The following is a 24,020-nucleotide window of genomic DNA, read 5'->3' on the forward strand; positions in this document are numbered from 1 at the left end:
ATCCACAGCAAGGCCCTAACTCTTCAATTCTAGGTAGACTGAGAGAGGTGAGAAAGCTGCAGGAGAGACGCTGGAAGCTAGCAGAGGTTGATTCATGCAGTTTAAGAAGCCATCCCTAGAACATAAAAGTACAAGGTGAAGCAGTGCTGATGTAGAAGCTGAAGCAAGTTATCCAGATCTAGATAAAATAATTAATGAAGGTGGCTACGCTAAATAAATTTTCAATGTAAATGAAACACCTTCCATTGGAAAAAGATAACATCTAGGACTTTCATAGCTAGAGAGAAGCCAATGCCTGGCTTAAAGCTTCAAAGTACAAGCTGACTCTTCTTAGAGGCAAACACAGCTGATGACTTTAAGTGGAAACCTAGTGTCCATTTACCATTCTGAAAATCCCAGGACCCTTAAGAATTATGCTAAATCTGATCTGCCTGTGTTCTATAAATGAAACAACAAAGCCTGGATGACAGCACATCTGTTTACAACATGGCTTACTGAATATTTTAGGCCCACTGTTAAGACCTACTGCTCAAACAATGAATCATGGAACACTACATTAAAAACTAATGATGTACTGTATGGTGACTAACATAACATAAAAACAACAACAAAAAGACCGACCGTTCAGGAAAAAAAGATTCTTTTCAAAATATTATGGTCTACTTGACAATGCACTTGGTCACCCAAGAGCTCTGATAGACGTGTACTATGAGATTAATGTTTTCATGCCTGCTAACACAACATCCATTTTGCAGCCCATGAATCAAGGAGTAATTTTGCCTTTCAGGTCTTATTATTTAAGAAAAACATTTTGTAAGGCTATCGCTGCCATAGATAGTGATTCCTCTGATGGAGCTGGGCAAAGTAAGTAAAAATCTTATGGAAAGAATTCATCCTTCTAGATGCCATTCATGATTCATGATTCATGGAAAGAGGTCACACTATCAACATGAACAGGAGTTTGGAAGAAGTTAATTCCAACCCTTGTATATGACTTTGAGGGATTCAAGACTCGACTGGAGGAAATTAGTACAGATGTGGCAGAAATAGCAAGTGAACTAGAATTAGAACTGGAGGTTGAGGATGTGACTGAATTGCTGCAATCTCATGATAAAACTGAAGGGATGAGGAGTTGCTTCTTATGGATGAGCAAAGAAAATGGTTTCTTAAAATGGACTCTACTCCTGGTAAAGATGGTGAAGATTGTTGACATGACAGCAAAGGATTTAGAATATTACATAACTTAGTTGATAAAGCAGCAACAAAGTTTGGGAAGATTGACTCCACAGTTTTGAAGTTCGAGCTATCAAACAGCATTTCACGACAGAGAAATCATTCTTGAAAGGAAAAGTCAATTGATGCAGCAAGCTTCATTGCTGTCTTATTTTAAGAAATTGCCACAGCCGGGCGCCTGGGTGGCTCAGTTGGTTGAGCGACTGCCTTCGGCTCAGGTCGTGATCCTGGAGTCCCTGGATCGAGTCCTGCATCGGGCTCCCTGCTCAGCGGGGAGTCTGCTTCTCCCTCTGACCCTCCCCCCTCTCATGTGCTCTCTCTCTCTCATTCTCTCTGTCTCAAATAAATAAATAAAAATCTTAAAAAAAAAAAAGAAATTGCCACAGCCACCCCAACCTTCGGCAACTGCCACCCTGATCAGTCAGCAGCCATCAACGACAAACGACACCCTCCTCCACCAGCAAAAAGATTATGACTTACTGAAGCTCAGATAATGTTTAGCATTTTTTAGCAATAAAGTGTTTTTCAATTAACATATGTACTTTTTGAAAATATAATGCTATTGCATACTTACTAGGCTACAGTATAAACATAACCAAAAAATTCACTGGACTCACTTCATTGCCAAACTTGCTTTATTACAGTGGTCTGTAACCAAACCTGCAATATCTCTGAAGTATGACTGTACAGAAGGCAACTGCCAGTCTCAATAGGCTGATTCAGCTCCAGGAATTGGGTTGAACTGGAAACATTTGTTTTAATGCTGCATATAAAACCTTTGGCTTAAAGTTCACGTTACGTTACACAGTTTAGGTGCACAGCCAGCCACGAGGCTCCTCTGCAACTGCTAACAATATTGTTTATCATAATTCTCTTCCTATTCACCTTTCATGCCAGAGCTCTTACTTTCTGTGCCTCTCAAGCCACACAGCCTCGTCATTCTTTCATCAACGGCTTCATCGGCAATTTTTCCCCCTAACACAACTGCTTAAAATCGTATTTAAAGTGTCTGACTCCCCTTTGATGCCCAGCACAGAGAGAAGACTCCTGGGAAGTGCTCAGTGATAAGTGCCTCAGTTCTTTCAGGATCTGTACCAGTGACTGCACAATAGGTTCTAATCACATCTGACTAACCCCAAACTAATGAAGTTACTCTCGCCTTCCAGGCATCGGAGACCTTCAATAACACGGTCATAACCTGGCAGTGAGGGCAGCTGCACTCAGCCCAGAGGACCTCGTGCTGAGAGGTGATACTGAAGGCTGTTGCTAGGCTTCTGATCTCACTGGGTGAAGCCTGACCTCTCCTCCATAGAGGGACCTGATGCCTCCCTCATTCTGCCTGTTCTCCAAAACACATCTTTAGGGCACCCTTCCTCCTTCCTGCAGCCCAGGTGGGTTGTCTTACCTTCTCCAATCTGGTGCTCTTTGTGTCTCCTTGGAGTATTTGGGGAAATGGCTCAAATACCAAAGGAGGACTTGTTGGAAGGAAATGGGAGTGTCTTGTAAGAAACTCCAAAAAGTGAAACAATTAAGTAGATAAGAGAGACAGGTGATTAGGAAGACTCACTAGATAGGACAGACCAGAATGATGAAGCAGCCACGTGAAGATAATAATGATGATGAAATTAATAGCTAATATCCACTGAATGCTTTTGAGGTATCGGGCACTGTAAACATTTTACACCAATTAACTCATTTATCTTCATAATAATCCTGTGAGGTGTTACTATCCATTTATAGATGGTGAAGTAATTTGTCCAAAGTCATATAAAGACAGTATACATACAACTTGGATTTATATCCAGGTAACATGACTCTTCACACACACACATGCACACACACACAGTTTTGAGCTCTTAAAAGGTATAAAGTGTCTTATTTATCTGCTCAAGAAATGGTTAACAGACATGACTATGATTCTCCATCAGTGACATTGTAACATCATGATCTTAGCCCAATCTTCCAATAAGGTAATATACTCACTGCTTTAAGTCATTCACTATATTTGACCCTGGCTTTCTTTTCCTAGTTCAGTATCATTGTAAGATGTCATCATGTGTATGCTCATGCTTCTTAATTGACAAAGTATGAATATTTGGATGAATCATCTCATAACAAAATAACAAGGTAACATAAAACTATGTGTAGTGAAAGCAAATAAAACCTAGGGATTGAAGTACTACTTCATCTTTGTGGTACCAGTGCTTGGGAGAGCAGGGGAAGCAGAGAATGGGAGAAACAGAAAGCATGTCATTATCCTACAACTGGATATATATAGTGGCCAGTCTACCCATAATCACAACGGTTCTTAATCCTTGTTTGATACCATTCCGTGCTTCCTTAATTAGGTCTCTCAAAGATCCTTCAATGTTCTTTAGAATCTCAAAATCTCATAAATAAAACTAAATCAAAGGAAAGATAAATCTCTTTTTAAAAATTCACCATACCATTCCAAACCCACTATCTCTACTGAGAATTGCTATGGAATGTGCCTTCACCTCTTGGTTTTCAGTTAAGGTAGTTCATGTACTACAGCAGAATATTTTGTCGAAAGTTGGAAACCCTATCACTCATTCCACATCAAAATTATGTCAGTGATATAACATTCTTTTTTAAATTAATTTACTTACATCAAATGCCATAGAGAATATAACCTGAAATATAAGCTGTATAAGTGCGCTTTACTTCTAAGTGTTCAGACAGTTCTAATCATTGACATGTATCAGCTGCCTAGTCACAAGATAGGAAACCATGGGGCCAGTCAGACTATTCAATTTATCTAAAACTTAGACTATCTGAAGCCAGGCTCTTTACAAACCATGAGTATCTGTCGGGGTTTGGTACAGAAAATGAAAACTGTCTAAGTATTTCAAGAAGACTTATATTACAAGTAACTGTCTTCAAAACTGGTAGGCAGGCTGGAGGAAAAGTAATGGGGACAGCTCTGGACTATTAATTTCAATGTAAGCTCTCGTAACTACGAGCCAGCATGGAGAAATGACTGCTGCTGTTACTAGTAATGCTGCCAGCCCTAACAGCTCAGTGCCACGCAACTTGAGACTAGACACTGGATCACGGAGTCCAGATGCAGCCAACATGACAGAACAGGCTTCTGTACTCTGCCTAGAAGGACTCGCAGAGTGTATGTGCCCGCACACAGCTATGTAATTAGTGCTCATCCTTTAGGATTCAGATTGCAAAGCACATCCACCATTAAGCCTGCTCTGTTGTTTCTTGGTTATGCTCTCCCTGTACTTGTAAAAATTAAAATGTGTGAAACTGACACCAAAATAATGATATTCTTAGCACAGAGATCAGGCCATTTTTCTCTAGCTCAGCTAGTCTCCCACTAAAGGCTACAGTAAGGCTTAATTCTTCAAGAGGAAAGTAGAAAATTTTGTAAGAAATATCAGTGTCACAGTGAAAGAGTTCATTATATACAAACTGATTTTATTAGAGACCAAAAACTTTATTCACACCACCTTTTACTTCTTTTGCAGCTTTAATTTTTAACTTTAAAACATTTTCTGGATCCACTGGGTGACTAAATATCTTCACATGCCCATTAGCTAAAGAAACTTTTATGTAGGACTTGAGTAAAATTGCATGCTACTGCTATAAGGCATATTCAGTTACAATCTACTCATTTGCTCTTCTGTAGAACTGCTTACAAACAGCATCGTTGCAAAGATTTACACGTAACTCCTACATCCTTCAGGCTGTTCTAGCATTAATCTTCTGATGTCTAGCAAGATTAAAACTCTCAGTGAACAGTTTGCTACACTTCTCATATAAGCTCTCTCCAGTGTGAGTGGATATAGAATAAGGAATACACCTTAACTGAAGGACTTGCCACAATTTTTACATTCATATTGCTTCTCTCTCGTGTGTACTCAATAAGAAATTCATATTGCTTAATGTCTTTCCCATGTTACATATATAGGGTTTTTCTCCAGTGTGGACTTATGTCAATTAAGGGATTAATACTGGCTAAAGGCTTTCCCACATTTATTGCTTTCATAGGCAGTATGAAGGCAATAAATGGTCTCTCTACAGTGTGAACTGTGATGGACAGTAAGGCTTGTACCACTGCTAAAGACCTTCCCATATTTATTACATTCATAAGACTTTTTTCCAGCATAAATTTTCAGGAAAGATCTATGGCTAAAGTGTATTATGACAAATATTCTATTCATACAGTTTCTCTCTTGTGTGATTTTTCACATGTATAATGATTCATATGGCCTAAAGGCTTTTCTACACTTATTGCACTATTGGGTTTCTCTCCATTATGTATTCTCTGATGGGCAGTAAGATTTGAGCCTTTGCTAAAAGCTTTCCCACACTCGTTACATTTATATGGCTTTTCTCCAGTATGAATTCTCTGATGTACAGTAAGGTTTGAACTACAGCTGAAGGTCTTCCCACATTTAATACATTCATAGGGCTTCTCTCCAGTATGAATTCTGTGATGTTGAAGCAGGGATGACCTATGACTGAAGGCTTTCCCACATATACTGCATTCATAAGGTTTCAATCTAGTGTGATTTCTTAAATGCATATTCAGTGATTCTGGCTGGTTGAAGGATTTCCTGCATTTTTGACATTCAAAAGGCTTTTCTTCATTATGAATACTCTGATGCTGAATAAGAAATGACAAGCTGCTAAAGACTTTCAGACATTTGTTGCATTCGAATTGTTTCTCTACAGTGTGAATTCTTTGATGTCGAGTGAGGTGTGAGCTACAGCAAAAGGCTTTTCCACATTCACTACATTCATAAGGTTTCTCTCCGGTATGAATTTTCTGATGGTGAATGAGAGATGACCTATGAATGAAGGCCTTCTCACATATTCGACACTCATAGAGTTTTTCTTGAGTGTGAATTCTCAGATGTTCAATGAGATGTGAAACACGACTAAACGACTTTCCACAGTTCATACATTCATATGGTTTCTCTCCAGTGTGAGTACTCTGATGATTAGTAAGTGAGGACACATGGCTAAAGGCCTTCCCACATTCAATACATTTGTAAGGTTTCTCTCCACTGTGACTTATCTGATGTCGAGTTAGGGATGAGCCATGGCTAAAAGTCTTCCCACATTCATGACATTCATATGGTTTCTCTCCTGTATGAATTCTCCAATGGCGATTAAGGATTGATTGTTTGCCAAAGGCTTTCCCACATTCATTGCATGTATAGACTTTCTCTCTATTATAGGTCTGATTAAGAGTAAGAGATTTGCTCTGGCTGAAGGCTGCCACACTTTCTTTAGAATTCAAAAGTTTCTTTCCACCATTGATCTCCTCATTTTTTATAAAAGACTTTTTTGGTAAGCTCTTCTTAAATATATCATGTTTATGTGATTTCCCTTCAGCAGAAATTCTCTGTGGTTCAGAAAGAATAGACTTTAAATAGAAGATGCTTCTAAATGGATTGTATTTGTCAACATTTTCCCCAGTGGGGCTTTCTCTAAAGGTGAGGGTCACCGGTCTGAAATGTTCTACCTGATTTTCATGTTTCCCCTCCAACTTCTCTATATATTCCCAGTCCTTGTTAAAATTTGAAAATTCATGACTTTGTTTTATAATTTTTTCTATTATTACCGTTTGGGGTGAATCTTCGTCATAAATATCCTCCTTCGTTAATAATTTCTTGTTTCCCCATCTTGATTCCCAATCTGAAATATATCAAGAAAGCAAAACACTGCTTTTTCTGTACTTCTTGAAAAGAAACTTCTATGGTAAGAATAAGAGATAAGAAACAGAGCACATCTCCACCCCCAGAAAGCACATGACTGAATTCTCATTTATTCAATAATTTCTGAACAAAGTTCAAATGGAGCAGAGAATAGAGACAGCTCACAAAGATGGGAACAGGGTGTAATAAGCGAAATGAGTTAAAAACAGGCAATCAGTATATGGACTAAAAGTGAAATTATCAGGAAAAAACGCATAAAGTCTTCTGGATTCCAAGCCAACATTCTATTCTATATCTACATTTATGTGGAAGACCACATTTTATCTCACAGCCTTGGTTCTCCAACTTTCAATTAATCTCAATTTGCTGTCAGATTAGCATGCTTAAAATGCACAATTTATAGTAGTACATTAAAAAGTTAACAATGAACAAAATATTCTTTATCACTCAGAAAGAATTAGGCTTTGTTTGTTGAAGATCTGTGTGAAATCATAGAAAATATTGTTCCTAGAAACCTTTTTATACATTCTTTACTTCCTCTAACTCTTATGTTCACATTTGACCTCTGAAGCTCAGCCTTAGGGGAAAAGGGATTTCCCATCTGACAGCCTTTCTTCACCTAAAATGATTGGTATATTTTTCCTTAGGTAGTCTTAAAGAGAACAATTTGCTTTATTTTGTTTCAAATAAAACAACAATTTGAACTATTATGATCACAAAAACTTCACTTTTGATTAGATAGCATAATACAGAAAGATAATAATTTGGGATGGAGGAATGGCCGTTTTAAAATCTAAGCTAAGGTTTCAGATAATCATTAGCCCACATACCACTAACTTATACTCAAAGATGGGATGGAGTTGTAAAGTGCTTTTATATAATACAATATTATTGTTAAAGGCGAGGGTTGACTCTTTTGTTTTATTTTGACATGGCATGTCCTGAAATAAATATCAATTCAATATGGGAAAAAAAAAAAATCTAAGCTAAGGATCCCTCAATTTGTTACATTTGGGATCTCTGAAGACAAGATCCCTAAAATATCCTAAAATGCCTCCATCCTTTCTACAAGCATGTTTAACAAAGACCTCTTGTGCCTGATTCTGCATGACTTACCTGGAAACATACCTTTTGACAGTTTTTTCTCCACCATCCAAGGTTCTTTCCCATCCTCCAGTAAGCTGATCACATATGGCTTAGGTATGGAAAGACCTGCTTACAGGAAAAATATAAACCTGTTTAAACTATGGTTCTCATGGAGGAGAGGCCACCATCATAAAAGGAGCCAAAGGCAGTTCTGAAGGATGGTCATTGAAATGGGAAAATAAGCTTCAGGAAGGGCACAATAGAGCTCTACACATCCTTGGGAACATGGAACAAAATTCCAGCCATTTACTCAGGAGAATCTCCAGCAATTCTGAGTAACAGAAGATCTCCCTCTTTGGGGTGAAGAGGGAGATATGCTTACCTAGAGAAACCAGGTTCTCATAATTCTGGACCATCACATCCTTGTATAAATCCCTCTGAGCAGAATCCAGCCATCCCCACTCTTCATGAGAGAAGTCTATGGCCACATCACTAAATGTCACCTGAAATAGCAAACATATTTAGGCTCAGTCACAGTCAAGGCCACTTCTGTCACTGGTTAAGGGGTAAAACTGCCCTGGCTATAGAAGAAAGGGAACAAGATTCAGTAGTTGTGGCAATGACCAGGAATCCGATCTAAGTTAAGTAGTAATTGGATAAGTATGTGTTTGGCATTGTTTTACAATAAGCGTAAGAGACTAATATAAGAGCTTTGCTTCAGAAGAGTTAATTCTGTCAAAGGCAAAAGAATTCTAAAATTTTTTTAAATCTGCATTCAACATTTGACAGCATATAGTCAAGTGCTTAGTTGTGTTTTTTATAGTTTACATGATAGGTAAATAAAAAAACGATGATCCACTAAGGTTCAAAAAAATGATCCAGTGAGTTCAGAAAAAGACATCTTGAAAGATAGATGTATACATAACTAATTTACAAACAAAACCCATTTATGGTATATAATTAAACCCTGTATTGATAATCTATAATTAAAATAATTTGACACCCCTGGGCAAGAAGACTGAAGAATAGTTTCATGCCATCGGCAGTCCCTGAATTGGACCTTAAATAAGGGCAAAGAATTAGAGGACACAGTTCAAGGAAAATATTCTAAGGAAACAGTGTTCATTCATGGTATTATTTAAAATATCAAAACTTTAGAAAAAGCTCAAATGTTCAGCAATAGTTTGTTAGTCAAATTATAATACATGCAAAAAATGTATGCATTTAAAATGGCATTCTTATTACTTTCAATGGTGAAAGAGACCTTGTTTGGCTGTGACAAATTTTTCATTCCAAGGGTGGTTGATTCAATAGTCTATTATTTTATTTGGATATTTTGCACGTATCTTCATTAGTGATACTGGTCTTTGGTTTTAAAGAGGTAATTTACCTTTGTGAGGTGTTGGGAAAATAGTTAAAAAATCCAATCTGCCAAGCAGAAAATCCTCTCCACAACGTAGAAAAGAGAACAGTTTTACTACTGAATAAGCATCACAGCAATCACTAATGAGACTGCAAGGACAGAAAGAAACCTCACCCTTTTATAAAGCCAGGCATGTATAATCTATAACACAGATGTTTTCAAAGAAATAATTTGTCCTCAAGTAAGAGGACTTGGCAGCATCACTTGCAACATACAGTTCATCCTAAATTCACCTGGTAACTGGAGTGGCCAACTGTGTTAATTGCTTTTACTCCAAGAAAAATAAAACTTCTCCTATCTTTATGACAAGCAGATAGTTAGAACTTGGAGCCAGGAGCCTAGGCTAAACTCTAACACAGACTGGGAGACAGAGGTGCATTGTCCTTCAGGTTTTCATTTCAAAGAGATGAAAGACTTGACTGCCCTGAAAAATGGGCAGGCGCTTATTTAGCTTTGAAAAAGATTCACAAGCATCTCAAAGGGAGAGGGAAAGGACTTACAATGACAGGTTTTTCTCAAAGGAAATACTCTAAAAAAAGGGAGGAGAGGAGGATCTCTTTCCCTTTTGGCACCAGGGAAAATTCCTTTTTCCATTTGTATTTATTCTTACCCAGGTATTAGGGTTAGCTTTATCATATGAATCAAAAAGTTTCCCATCTTTTCCTACTTTCCACAATGGTTTTAAATGATTGGCTTTTACAAACCCAACTTGATAAACCAAATTTAAAAATCAATACGAGGGGCGCCTGGGTGGCTCAGTCAGTTAAGCATCCAACTCTTGATTGTGGTTCAGGTCCTGATCACAGGGTGGTGAGACTGAGCCCCATGTCAGGCTCTGCGCTTAGCGGGGAGTCTGCTTAGGATTCGTCCTCCGTCTCCCTTTGCCCCTTCCCCCCACACATGCACACTCTCTCTCTCTCTGTAAAATAAATACATAAATCTTTAAAAAAAATCAATACTAAATTAATGCACAAGATATTTTTTTTTAAAAGATTTTATTTATTCATGAGAGACAGAGAGAGAGAGAGAGGCAGAGGGAGAAGCAGGCTTCCAAGGAGCAGGGAGCCCGATGTGGGGCTCAATCCCAGGACCCTGGGATCATGACCTGAGCCGAAGGCAGACGCTTAACCATCTGAGCCACCCAGGCGCCCCACAAGATAATGTTTTATTCCACCAATGCAAAGATGTTTCATATTTTAAGTTTTGAACACATATTCATGAATGTCATTATATTAAGTCTAAAAAAGAAAACTCACATAATCTCATTACTAGATACCCTTTGTTCTTTATTTAGGTCAGAGTTTCTCAACCTTGGCATAATTGACATTTTAAGCTAGATAACTGTTGTGGGAGCTGTCCTGTACATTGTAGAATATTTAGTTAGTAGCATCCCTAGCCTCTACCCATTAGATACTAGTAGCAATTCCCCGCTGCCCCCCTGGAATTATTCTTAGAAAATGTATTGTAAACCCTAAGGGGTAATTGTGGAAGCAGCTGAAGCATCAGCAGCATTCCTGTTCTTGGGCTGTTGAACGCAATAGTCTGCTTTGAACGGGATCCCATGATCCCCTGGGTCATTCTTAGAACGTGTATTGTAAGCCCTAAGGGGTGACTATGGAAGCAGCTGAACCGTCAGCAACGTTCCTGGTCTCAGGCTATCGAACGCAATGGCCTGGTATGAACAGGATCCCATGATCCCCGGGGGCAGGGCATAGGTTTAGAGCTTTGGAAGAATATAACTCTCAGTCCCCCTTCCTGCACCTGGCGACTGCTGGCAGAAACCTCTCTCTCCTCCCTTATCCCATGACTGCCTCCCTGAGTGCTGGCGCGTAGGGGAGGATGCAAACCTGCTTTACGGCTTCAAGATAGTTGCCATCCCTTTGTACTCCTTTCCCACCCTTTGATGCATCTGTCCTTGCTTTTCTGATAAAAAATAAAATAAAGGCTATGCGCAGAATTTAGCTGCTGCTCTCTCCCTTGCAGAGGCAGTCCTGCACAGCAGCTCAGATCAGTGTCTGAGAACTTTATTACAGTGCATGACGACACCCCTCAGGTTGTGACAACCAAAAATATCTCCAGACATTATCAAATGCCCCCTGTGGGTAGGGCTAAGGGGGACAAATTCATCCCTGTTTGAGAACCACCACTTTAGAAAATGTTTGCAGTTCCCTGAAAGACTCTCTTAGCCCTACCTACCTATGCTCAAAGTGCTCCCTCAGTTTGGTGTAACTTCACTTCTATCTCTGCCTCCCTGGTACCATGGGCCACCAAAGCCAGTTCCAGCCTTGCTTCCCCAGGGATGCTTCAACTCTCTCTTCCCCCTTCAACTGCCTGGGCAGCCTAGGATGTTCATTCGTCTTTGTGCCCAGAAGAACTTAGGATATTTGTTCCAGCACTTATGTTAATTTCTTACGCTTTCCTGCTTTTCTACCAGCTCTGTACTGCTCAATACAGCCACTAGCCAAATTTGGCTATATAAGTTTAAAGTAATAAAAAAATTTTTTTAAAGATTTTATTATTTATTTGAGAGAGAGAGCTAGAAAGAGCACAAGTGGGGTGAAGGGCAGAGGGAGAAGGAGACTCCCCACTGAGCAGGGAGCCCGATGCGAGACTCGATCCTGGGACTCCAGGATCATGACCTGAGCCGAAGGCAGTCACTTAACCGACTGAGCCACCCAGGTGCCCTAAATTAATAAAAATTAAAAATTAAATAAAATTTAAAGTTCAGTTCCTGGGTCACTTTAGTCATAGTTCAAGTACTCAATAGTCATATAGGGTTGGTGGCTACCATATTGGACAGCACACATAAAGAACATTTCCACCACTGTGGAAAGTTCTCTTAGTATTGCACTAGATCACAAAGGCCTACATGTCAGTGTACACTCAAACCCACGTTAACCCAAACCAGTCGGTTAAGCATCACTCCTGATTTTGGCTCAGACCATGATCTCAGAGTCCTGGGATTCAGCGCCAAGTCAGGCTCCATGCTCGGCGGGAAGTCTGCTGGAGATTCTCTCTCCCCCTCCTCCCTGACTCTTGCTCACCCGCTTGCTCTCTCTAAATTAAATAATAAATCTTTTTAAAAAATTAATCAATGAATGATTGGCAACTAGTTTACTTTAGCTTTTACTTTAAAAAAAAAAGTTTTTCGGGGCACCTGGTGGCTCAGTCGGTTAAGCATCTGCCTTAGGCTCAGGTCGTGATCCCAGATCCTGGGATCCAGCCCTGCTTGGGGCTCCCTGCTCAGTGTGGAGCCTGCTTCTCCCTCTCCCTCTGCTTATACTCTGTCTCTCTCTGTCAAATAAATAAATAAAATCTTAAAAAAAAAAAAAGTTTTTCTATTTTAGTTATCTAATATTCCCAAGAAACCAGACTCTGCCCAACATCACATATGCCACTAATAACTTCCATGCAGGCTTCACCTTCCACCCCATGATTCTACCCTACCATTTTTTAAAGTTTATTCACTCAACAACTATTTACTAAGCCTCTGTTTTGTACCAGATACCACTCTAGGTACTGAAAACAATCAACAAAGAAGGGAAAAAAATCCCTCCCAGAGGGATGAGACAAACAATAAGCCTATGCATTTAGTAAACAAATAATGTATTATCTAGTGAGCGATAATCACTATGGAAAACAACCAAGCAGTGAGGAGAAGAAGTGACTGTTAGAAAAGTTGACTGCAGGTGTTCAGGGAAGCTTTACTGAGAAAGTAATCACTGAGCAGAGATATGAAGGAGGTAAGAATGCAAGTTTGTACATTTCTGGGGAAAGAAGATTCCAAGCAGATGGTACAGCAATTTCCAAGGCCTGGAAGCAGTAGCCAGTCTAGAGCTCACAAGAAACAAGGAGACAGAAGTAAGATGAGATCAGAGAGGTAAAAGCCTAATTGCACAAAGCTTTTTAAGTCACTGTAGAACTCTGACATCTGAGTTAGGGCCATTGAAGATTTTTAAGGTGAGCAATGACAGGATGGTGGCAGTGGTGGTGGTGGTGGTTGTGATGGTGTAACCGTTGGTCAGATTCTGTGGATATGTATGTATGTATTTTAGATCCAACTAGAGGGTCTGAATGTAAGTTATAAGAGAAAGGAAAGAATCAAAGATGACTCCAAACATCTCTCGACTTGAACAACTAAAAGGACTGATATATCATTAACCGAGACCACATAATAGTCCTCTGACAACCATAAAGCAAATAACCCAAAATCCCAAACTTGAATTTTGAATTGTAATTAAAAAAAAAAAAGTTTTGCTCACGACTCAAGCAGAAAAATGGTAGAGAAGAGGAGCACTGAGAGAAGATAGTACTTTGGAGTTCTGTGGGCTCCACCCTTTGCTACAGTGAAATGAATCATAGATCCGGTCCCTAAAAGGACTTTGTTAGGCTGGAACTGGTAGGAGAAGCAAAGCAAACACTCAAGAGTTCTGCTAAAGTGGTTCAGGAAGATCTGGGGAGATTACCGACTTACCTGGAACATGACTTGTCAACACAGTCCTCTTTCCAGCCTCCTGTCGTAAAGAGTAGGAGTGTCCTGAGAAGGCAGATCAAGAACACAAAAAAGGAGCCATAAAAAATGAGGCTTCTTGCAGCGCTGTGACACATCCACAAGTAAACACTGGGAATCACTTTCTAGGGCTCCATTCTCTCCCTAAACTAGCAGACTGTTCCTTGGCACGAGGTAACCATTCACCAGGTGCCAGAGGCTTGTAAACCAACTACTACGTATTTTTGAGACAGACTCACAAAACAGCAGTAATAACGTTAAGAGCTCATTCAATCTTCACAACTCTGCATGACTGACATTCACATTATTCCACATTTCTTTTCTAAACGATGAGGTTCAGCGATACTGAACCAATTCGTTGAAGGCTGCACAAATGGAAAGCGTCACTTTCACGACTGGATTGCCTAAAAACCACTGCGGATGGCGTTTTCTCTCAGGGCGTACGCTGCACAATCACTCGCCCATTTCCTTCTCCCAACAACTCAGTGAGGTAAACGACACCCTTTTTACAGAGCAGACAGGCCCAGGAAGCTAAGGCCCTGCCGGGGCTCACACCGCGGTGTAGACTCGGCACCAGCGAGGCTGTGGCGGCCGTGCCCGGCGCCCGGCCACCCTGCCGGGACCCACACTTGCCTGAGTCCCGGCGGGCCCTCCCTGGCCCTGAAGCCGGAGCCCGGGGATCCAGAGGCCGCACCTCCGCGCACTTGACTCGCGGAGAGCGGACCAGGGCCGCCGCCGTCGAAAGAACTGCACTACCCCAGGACAATTCCGCCGCCTGCTTGAGATTTCCGCGAGGCGGACGCAGGAGAGAGCGCACACCGGAACAGCATTTCCCAGCTTCCTCCGCGTCAGCGACCAGTTACCTGTGCCTCGCACGTCGCCGCGTAAAACCACACTTCCCAGAAGGCTGTGCGTTCGCGCGCTCTTTGAGCGCCTGGCGAGAAAAAACGGCTGAGCTCCGTGAGGAACGCCACCGTCTGCAGCCTTCATCGCAGAGCTGCTCAGCTAGGACGCGCACGCGAAGTCACTGTAGAACTCTGACATCTGAGTTAGGGCCACTGAAGATTGGGACCGCCCTCTGTGTGCTTCTTAAGTACAATGGCGTCCGAAGCAAGAAACTACACTTCCCAGGAAACGATGCGGCCGCGAAAGGTCTTCCGGCTCGCGGCTCCGCTCGCGCGTCCGCCCTCCTGCCGGGACGTGGGCCGCCCGGGCTGGTGCCGGCGGAGAGCTGGCGTCTCTATCAGCGCTCTAGCCAGCTCGTGTGGGCCTGGAGTGTTTGGCGCCCGCTTGCCCAGGACTGTGGTTCCTGAAATGCCCGTTGTCGGCGGATAGACGACACCTCGGGAGTTGGTGCGGTCGCGTCAGGGCTCTGACTCTGACTGCCGCTGTCGTGTGTACAGGTCAACGAAGGACTCACAAACGGCGGCCTCAGGTGCGCGCTTTAAGGAAAAAGGCCTTCACTCCTGTAACCCGTAGAGCCTGACCCACTTGTTTCCCCAGAAGCGCTGTCCTCGCCCCCCAACCCTCACCCAAACGCCCGCTGGACGTAGATGTACGTAGGCGAAAGCACTCTACTGCGGCTGTATATGTGGGTTGTTTCCTTTACTTTTTTTTTTAAATTTAATATTACTTATAATTGTTCATTTTATTTTTTATTTTTGGATTTTATTTGTTAGAGAGCACAAGCAGGGGGGAGCCGCAGGCAGAGGGAGAAGCAGGCTTCCCGCTGAGCAAGGACCCTGGGATCTTGAGCGGAAAGGACATGCTTAACCCGTTGAGCTTCCCAGGCGTCCCTGTGCATTTCATTTTAATTATGCTTATTTTTAAATTATAATGTGACTATGAGTTTTCTTGTATATGTCAAGCACTTAGGTGCATAAGATTCATTAGACAGTGCTTCCACCTTGGTATATATCTTAAGGCTGTGGTATTTAATTCCTGTAGCATCTGTTGGTGGGAATGCAAGCTGGTGCAGCCACTCTGGAAAACAGTATGGAGGTTCCTCAAAAAGTTGAAAATAGAGCTACCATATGATCCAGCATTTGCACTACTGGGTATTTACCCCAAAGATACAAACGTAGGGATCCTAAAGGGCACATAAACCCCAATGTTTAGAGCAGCAGTGTCCACACTAGCCAAACTATGGAAAGATCCTAGATGTCCATCGACAGATGAATGGATAAAGAAGATGTGGTAGATACACACACACAATATGGAATATTATGCAGCCATCAAAAAATGAAATCGCCATTTGCAACGACATGGATGGAACTAGAGAGTATTATGCTAAGCGAAATAAGTCAATCAGAGAAAGACAAGTATCATATGATCTCACTGATATGAGGATTTTGAGAAATAAGACAGAAGATCATAGGGGAAGGGAGGAAAAAATGAAACAAGATGAAACCAGAGAGGGAGACAAACCATAAGAGACTCTTAATCTCAGGAAACAAACTGAGGGTTGCTGGAGTGGTGGGGGGTGGGAGGGAAGGGGTGGTTGGGTGATGGACACTGGGGAAGGTATGTGCTATGGTGAGCACTGTGAATTGTGTAAGACTGATGAATCACAGACCTGTACCCCTGAAACAAATAATACATTATATGTTAATAAAAAATTGTTAAAAAATTAATAATTCCTGTAGCGAGAGTAGTTTGTAAAAACACTGGCATCACCTAGATTCTCCTCAAGGCTTACAGTAGGTAACAAAAGATTTGCCAGTGCAAAGTATATTCCCATCCATGTCTTTATTATACAATGACAAATTGTTTTCCAAAATTATACCAATTTGCACTCCTACCATGGTTTATAATTATTTTGGTTGCCAGTTATTACTGCCAGTACTTGGTTTTGTAAAATTTTCAAATTTTGCCAGTCCGCTAAGTGTGAAATTGTGACTCAGTGTGGCTTAAATTTGCATTTCTTTTATTGTTAATAAGATTGAGAATCTTTTCATGTGTCTCTTGGCTTTAATATTTCCTTCTCTGAGAATTGCACATCTTTTGGTCAATGTTCTTTTAGAGCAAAGGCCTTTTTGATATTTAAATACAAGTTATACCGAAAAATGCAGGATTTTAAAGGGGGAGTGCAGAGACTAGGATATTAGAGTTTTTTCCCCCTTAGAATCCTGGGTGGAACTGGATTCAGTAGCCAAATGTGTTTTTGCATGTTTTGGGGTGTGAAATTCTTTGATTTTTCTCCTGCTAGGGATATGTTGAGCAACTTGAATCTGTGAAGTGGTGTCTTCCTCTGCTCAGCAAATTTTTCTTCCCTTTATATACTGCCTCTTCCCCATTCTTTCTTTTTGTGAACACCAGTTGGTAGGTCTTTCTACTCTGTCCTTCATGGGTCTTAAATCCTCCTCTGTTAATTTCCATCTTTCAGTGTCTGTATTGCATTCTAGATAATTTATTCTGCTCTGTCTCCTATTCATAATTCCCTTTCCAGGCAATTCTTTTAAATTTCAGTTTTTTAAATACTTGTGGTAACATGGTAGACACAATTGACTCATATATGCATGTGATAATACCAATAACAAGATTTTATGAATCTCTTTGTAAATTTATTTAATTCCTCACTCAATTTGCTTTGTTTCCTTTTGGTTGGTTATCTTTGTGTGTCAGTTTGTCCCTGTAAAGAGATATTCTGGGGCTTCCCAATATCCTTGTATGAAAGTACCCTTCTTTTCTAGAGATTACATAATTTCATTTTCGGACAAGTTCTGGGATTACTGCCAGTCTGAAACCACTTTAAACTATATTTAGATGTAGAGTCCCTGCTTGGTCCATCCAGTAAACCTTACATAGGGATTCTTCATTGTTGCTGCTTTCTCTCATAACCTTCCTGCGAGAATTATAAAGCCTTCCCATTATGAGTCCTCAGATTTTTGGCATGATTTTAAGTTCATGGTGGGGTGAGGGGAGTGGCTAACCTCAAAGGACTAGATGGTGCTGGGGGCAGAGGGGAGAAGTTTAAATAGAGGGCTAATCCTTTTGTTTCGATAGCTATTTATGGCCAGCTCTTAACATTACTTTTTTTTTTTTTTTTATTTGAGAGAGAGAGAATGAGAGAGAACACATGAGAGGGGGGAGGGTCAGAGGGAGAAGCAGACTCCCTGCCGAGCAGGGAGCCCGATGCGGGACTCGATCCCGGGACTCCAGGATCATGACCTGAGCCGAAGGCAGACGCTTAACGACTGAGCCACCCAGGCGCCCCGAGATAGCAAAATATTTGACATGACATACTGAACCCATTCCTTCCACTAGCCCTAAGCTGCCTTCTTTACTTTTTCTATTAGGCAATATTTATAGTAAATGATTTTACTGTTGGAATTTATCTGGTCAAGGGCACATTTTAGAATATGAACTTGGTATATGTGCTGCCGAAGCGAGCACTAGAATATGAACTTGGAAGAAGAAGAACCAGTTAATGTTGATTCTGAAACTGTCCCAAGACTCAGGGCAAAAAGTAAGTTTGGAACTCAAACTTCCATAGGCATCAAAAAATCATATATTTTTGCCATAGAGAGAAATTCCTGCTGAGACCTCTGGTAGAGATCTTTGTCCTTGGTACTGGCTCATCCTCCATCTATCACTTTATAATGAGCCTACACATTTCATTATAGGCCAAAGTTTTAAATCCACGAGTCTAGTCCCAGTTCTCTTGTCACTAATTTGAAGACCTGTCCATTCCAGTCTGGCCCAGGCCTGACCCCAGAATGTCCAGTGTAGAACCTGTGCAGAGCCTCCAACAAAACCTTCATGTTCTCTCCTTCTGTCCTTGAGGAAATAGGACATCCTACATCTCTATTTATGTTACCAGTATTAGGTTCACACCAGACTAAAGGGTGAACCCCGTGGGAAGTGTCAGGTGTCCATACATTTGACCAATAGTGTATAGCCAGTGTTTTGGTAGGTCAGCTGGGTTCCCTGAGGGCAACTAAGGGCTGGTGTCAAGGGCCCTGTTTGTGGCTATGATGGAGAGAGGGATGTCCTTCTCATTTCTTTTCCTCTCTCTTGGATCATGGAGGAACTGGAATAAACCTTGCTTTACTTCCAGAAGAGACTTCATTTAGAGCTTAAGCCTGAGAATACCTTCATGGGGTTTACAAGGAAGAAAGCTCATGTTTTTCCCACTAGTTGATTTTGCATGATTTCTCTAAAAGGTGGCTTAGGGAAGATGAACTCCAATATGTAGGTTAGTCTGGGAAAATGAGTGGATAGAAAGTTTTACTGTTTTGTTTTTTTTTAAGTTCAGTAAACACTATAGCAAAATTTAGAAAAATACTAACACTACCTTTAGAAAGTGACTTAACACGCTCATCTGTTGAAAGGTATTATTAATAAATATAGATTTATGTGTACTCTCATTCTTTTTAACTACTCAATCCATTGTGAATGTCTTGCAATATTAGTAACATACAACCTATGCTGTCATTAGAATGTCTACAGTGTTTCGTATATAGGAATCATAGAAGTAACAGATTTAAGCAGTCTCCCCTTGATGAACTTTTTCTTTGTGCTCAGATTTTTATTTATTTATTTATTTTTAAAGATTTTATTTATTTATTTGAGAGAGCGAGGATGAGAGAGAGAGAGAACATGAGAGGGGGGAGGGTCAGAGGGAGAAGCAGACTCCCTGCAGAGCAGGGAGCCCGATGCGGGACTCAATCCCGGGACTCCAGGATCATGACCTGAGCCAAAGGCAGTCACTTAACCAACTGAGCCACCCAGGCGCCCCTCAGATTTTTATTTAAATGTGTGAAGAATATCCTTGTATATATGTTGTTGCATATGTATTTGCTTTTGTGGTTTTTTTTTTTTTTTTTTTTCACTATAAATCCCTAGATGCTATATTACTGGTCAAAGAATTTCATTTTACATTGGGAAAATTGAGAGCCAGGACAGGAATTTAAACAGTAGAGAGACAGGACTGAATATTGACTTCCAAAAATCCGTATGTTGGAGTCCTAATCTCCAGCAGTAAGAACATGGCTGTATTTGGAGGTAGGGTATTTCCAGAGGTAATTAAGTTAAAATGAGGTTATTGGGTTGGACCCTAATCCGATAGGACTGTTGTACTTATAAAAAGAGGAAATTGGGACACAGACTTGTACAGAGGGAAGACCATGTAAAGACACAAAGAGAGGCCTCAGAAGAAGCCAAGCCCATCAACACATTGATCCTGGACTTCTAAGCCCCAGAACTGTGAGAAAATAAATAGCTGTTGCCACCTAGTCTGTGGTACTTTGTTATAACAGCCCTAGCAAGCACCTTGGAACATGAACTTTATGAAAATAGCTAAAGGACTGAGAAAAAAAAAAGTCTGAATATTTGTGTGCCTGTGTGTTTGTTTATATCTCTCTGTGGATGTTCGCCTATGTGTGTGACCATTTGTTAATTTCCATCTAGGTATGTCCTTGGGTGCATGGGACTTATCTTTGCAATTATATACATGGGTACCTTTCCCTGATTGTGTCTTTGTCCATGCGTGACTGTGTGTATTTTTCTCTCCCTGTGTCCAGAAGTCTCTTCCTGTGGATGTTTCCATATTCTTCTTTGATGTGATTCTTTCCATATTCTTCTCCAGTGTGTATGTGTATGTAGCATTGAATGTGTCTGCATCTCTGCATGTGTGTCTGTCAGGGTTTCTGTCTGTTTGCCCAGGTGTGTGGGGGAGCGTTTTTCTTGGTGTGTATGTGGGGGTGCCTTTGTATATTGACATCTATGTATCTTGTGTTTGTGTCTTTCTGTCTTAATGAGTATTTGGGTGTTTACCCCCCATGTTTCTTTTTTTTTTTTATTCTTATATTAATCCCCATACATTACATCATTAGTTTTAGATGAAGTGTTCCATGATTCATTGTTTGTGCATAACACCCAGTGCTCCATGCAGAACGTGCCCTCCTCAATACCCACCACCAGGCTAACCCATCCTCCCATCCCCCTCCCCTCTAGAACCCCGTTTGTTTTTCAGAGTCCACCGTCTCTCATGGTTCGTCTACCCCTCCGATTTCCCCCGCTTCACTCTTCCCCTCCCGCTACCCTCTTCTTCTTCTTCTTTTTTTTTTTTCTTAACATATATTGCATTATTTGTTTCAGAGGTACAGATCTGAGATTCAACAGTCTTGCACAATTCACAGCACTCACCATAGCACATACCCTCCCCAGTGTCTATCACTCAGTCACCCCATCCCTCCCACCCCACCCCCCACTCCAGCAACCCTCAGTTTGTTTCCTGCGATTAAGAATTCCTCATATCAGTGAGATCATATGATACATGTCTTTCTCTGTTTGACTTATTTCACTCAACATAATACCCTCCAGTTCCATCCACATCGTTGCAAATGGCAAGATCTCATTCCTTTTGATGGCTGCATAATATTCCATTATATATATATACCACATCTTCTTTATCCATTCATCTGTCGATGGACATCTTGGCTCTTTCCACAGTTTAGCTATTGTGGACATTGCTGCTATAAACATCGGTTACCCCCCATGTTTCTATAACACATGCCTTGTAGGGGTGTGTGTGTAGTTTCTGTGTTGTATGAGTGTCTCTATAAGAGTGCACATCTGCTTATATCTCTTTGTATTGTCCAGTGTGCATTCCGGTATCTTTAGCGTCTCTATTTGCCTATACATGTCTCACAGAGATTCTGGGCGTGCCCTGTCTCTGTCTGTTTCTGGGTGGCCACAACCACAGCAACCCCCATCCTGTCAGCCCCAAGTTCCTTCCTCTGCTCCGGCCAGTCACTGCTGACCAACTGATGCTCAGGCTTTCCCAGAAGCGTGGGAACTCCTGAACTCTGGGTCTGAAGTCTTTTCTTAGCTCAGAAGTCCTTAATGACCAAGCATCCCCTTTCCCGAGTAATATAAGTGACTACTGCATTTTTGGTACCTCTTCCTTCTAGATAAACACCTTCTGCCTTTTAGTACACTACCATGTCCAGCTCATGGCAATCCCCTCAACTCCAGACCTGTACATCTGATCAGATACTCAATGTGCCACCTTGAATGTCGGATGAACATCTCAAATCAAATGTGTCCAAAACTGAGCTCTTCATTGCCTCCTGCTCCAGCACTGCTCCTCCCTCTGGCTTTCAGATCTCAGGACACAGCAACTGTATCTTCCCAGATGCTCAGAGTAAAAACTTCATTGCCATCCTTGACTCCTTTTATTTCTTCCTGTATGCAATTGGTTGTCATATTCTGTCCAATTTACCTTCAGTATACCCCAAATCCACCACTTCTCATCACCTCCACTATTACCATGGTGTGGCCAGCCACCACTGTCTCTCACCTGGATTATTGTTCCATCCCCTCACTGGTGTCCTAGCTCCCATCCTGACCCCCCAAAGTCTGATCTTCCTGGAGTCCTAGGATCAAGTCCCACACCGGGTTCCCTGCTCAGCAGGGAGTCTGCTTCTCCCTCTGACCCTCCCCCCTCTCATGTTCTCTCTCTCTCTCATCCTCGCTCTCTCAAATAAATAAATAAAATCTTTAAAAATAAATAAATAAAAATCTGAGCACAAAGAAAAAGTTCATCAAGGGGAGACTGCTTAAATCTGTTACTTCTATGATTCCTATATACGAAACACTGTAGACATTCAGTAGAAACTGAGAGATCCTCTTAGATTTTCCCCTTCCTCAGGAAGGAGCACAGCCCTGCAACACCTTGATTTCAGCCCAGTGAATGTAATTTTAGACTTCTGGCCTCCAGAATTTTAAGAGACTAAATGTGCATGTTAAGCCAGCAGGTTTGCAGTGATTTGTTTCACAGCCTCAGAAATGAGTATGGCACCCCAGTCACACTCTTGCCTCAGGGCCTTTGCTCTTGCTGCTCACTCTGTCTGGATCACCCTCCTTCCAAACATCTCTGCCAGTTCCCCCACTCCTCCAGGTCCTCACTCAAATGTCTCATCACTGACTTCCCGGCAGCCATCCCATTCAAATTACCAATTTCCCACACATACCTATCTTTCTTACACTCTGTACTTTCTTCCTCAGCACTTATCATGTGACTTATCATGAATCTGTTTTGTTTACTTGTTTATAGTCTGCCTCCCTGTACTGAAATGTGAGCTCTATAAGGGCAGGATTTCAGCCTCATCTTTCCATCTTTAATTTTCCAAACTGTGCCTGGCACTTAACAATGGTAATGTTAAGAGTCTTTACTACAAGACAGTCAATTTTCAGAAGGGGGAACTGAGACACAGAAGTTAAATAATTTGATCAAGATCAGTCAGGAAATTCCAGAGCATCAAATCCAAGCTAATGGGCTGCACCACTTCACCCCCACTGCCCAAGCAGATAACTTAGCATCCTGTTTATAGCTCAGGATAGTCTCTCTGCCTTCATGGCTGTACCCTCTGCCATGCCCTATAATCCTGCCACACCATGCACATGCATGCCCCTAAATTCTGCTGTGTGGTTTGGGGGAGTTCAAGGGCTGGATTCCAGGAAGTCTTCAGGAGACACTGATCATGAAGAAACTGGGGACTATCCACCATACCTTGAAAGGGACATTTGATAGAAACATGGATATCAGGAGTGCTTTTGGATGAAGTCTCTGATGGAAATGAGGAACATGCTATTGAAAATTGGAAGAAAGTTTATTCTTGGTACGAAATGGCAGAGAACCTGCTCAAATTGTGTTCTAGTGTTTTGCAAAAAGTAGAACTTGCAATTGATGAACCTGAATATTTAGTTGAGATTTCTAAGCAAAGTGCTGAAGGCACAGCTGTCTTTCTCCTTGCTGCTTTTGATAAAATGCAAGAGGAGAGAGATAAACTAAAGAAGGAATTGTTAAGCAAAATGTAATCAGAACTGAAGATTTGGAAAAATCTGAGCCTGTCCATTTTGCAGAAAATGAGAGGGAGTAACGTCAACAAGATGGCAGACAGGAAGCTCTAAGCCCTCACTCCCCCACGGAGACACTGAATGAGCAACATGTGTGAATCAAAATACCACTGTGAGAACTCTAGAGACCAGTTATGAACCTGCCACGGTGCTTCCTGAATCTGTTGGTTTACTTTTTGTCACTTTTGGAGAGCGTTTATCCATT

General features: G+C 41.3%; 2 protein-coding genes across 7 annotated transcripts in view; one reads left to right on the top strand and one right to left on the bottom strand.

The window, feature by feature from the left end:
- Nucleotides 1-4,657: 4,657 nt before the first annotated feature.
- LOC118022708 (zinc finger protein 181) lies at nucleotides 4,658-14,895 on the bottom strand. 6 transcript variants are annotated; one of them, XM_035023465.1, is made up of 5 exons: nucleotides 14,815-14,895; nucleotides 13,916-13,978; nucleotides 8,401-8,521; nucleotides 8,049-8,147; nucleotides 4,658-6,912 (listed from the first exon to the last, which is right to left on the bottom strand). In XM_035023465.1, the coding sequence occupies exons 2-5, from the start codon at nucleotides 13,922-13,924 to the stop codon at nucleotides 5,426-5,428; spliced, it is 1,716 nt and encodes a 571-aa protein (XP_034879356.1). In that variant the 5' UTR covers nucleotides 13,925-13,978; nucleotides 14,815-14,895; the 3' UTR covers nucleotides 4,658-5,425. The 6 variants fall into 6 exon arrangements, with proteins under 6 accessions (XP_034879356.1, XP_034879357.1, XP_034879354.1 ...); XM_035023466.1 differs by lacking the exon at nucleotides 14,815-14,895 and adding an exon at nucleotides 14,585-14,791 and having other exon boundaries at nucleotides 13,916-13,955; XM_035023463.1 differs by lacking the exon at nucleotides 14,815-14,895 and adding an exon at nucleotides 14,585-14,791.
- Nucleotides 14,896-15,122: 227 nt separating this feature from the next.
- Nucleotides 15,123-24,020, top strand: part of LOC118022712 (major allergen I polypeptide chain 1-like) — a 38,907-nt gene continuing 30,009 nt past the window's right edge. Inside the window, exon 1 of the transcript XR_004682549.1 lies at nucleotides 15,123-15,542. The gene's annotated coding sequence lies outside the window, so the exon portion shown is untranslated. The remainder of the gene's footprint in view (nucleotides 15,543-24,020) is intronic.

This window comes from Mirounga leonina, unplaced genomic scaffold (assembly GCF_011800145.1).
Source record: "Mirounga leonina isolate KUSES-001 unplaced genomic scaffold, KU_Mleo_1.0 Mir_177, whole genome shotgun sequence".
Lineage (NCBI taxonomy): Eukaryota > Metazoa > Chordata > Mammalia > Carnivora > Phocidae > Mirounga > Mirounga leonina.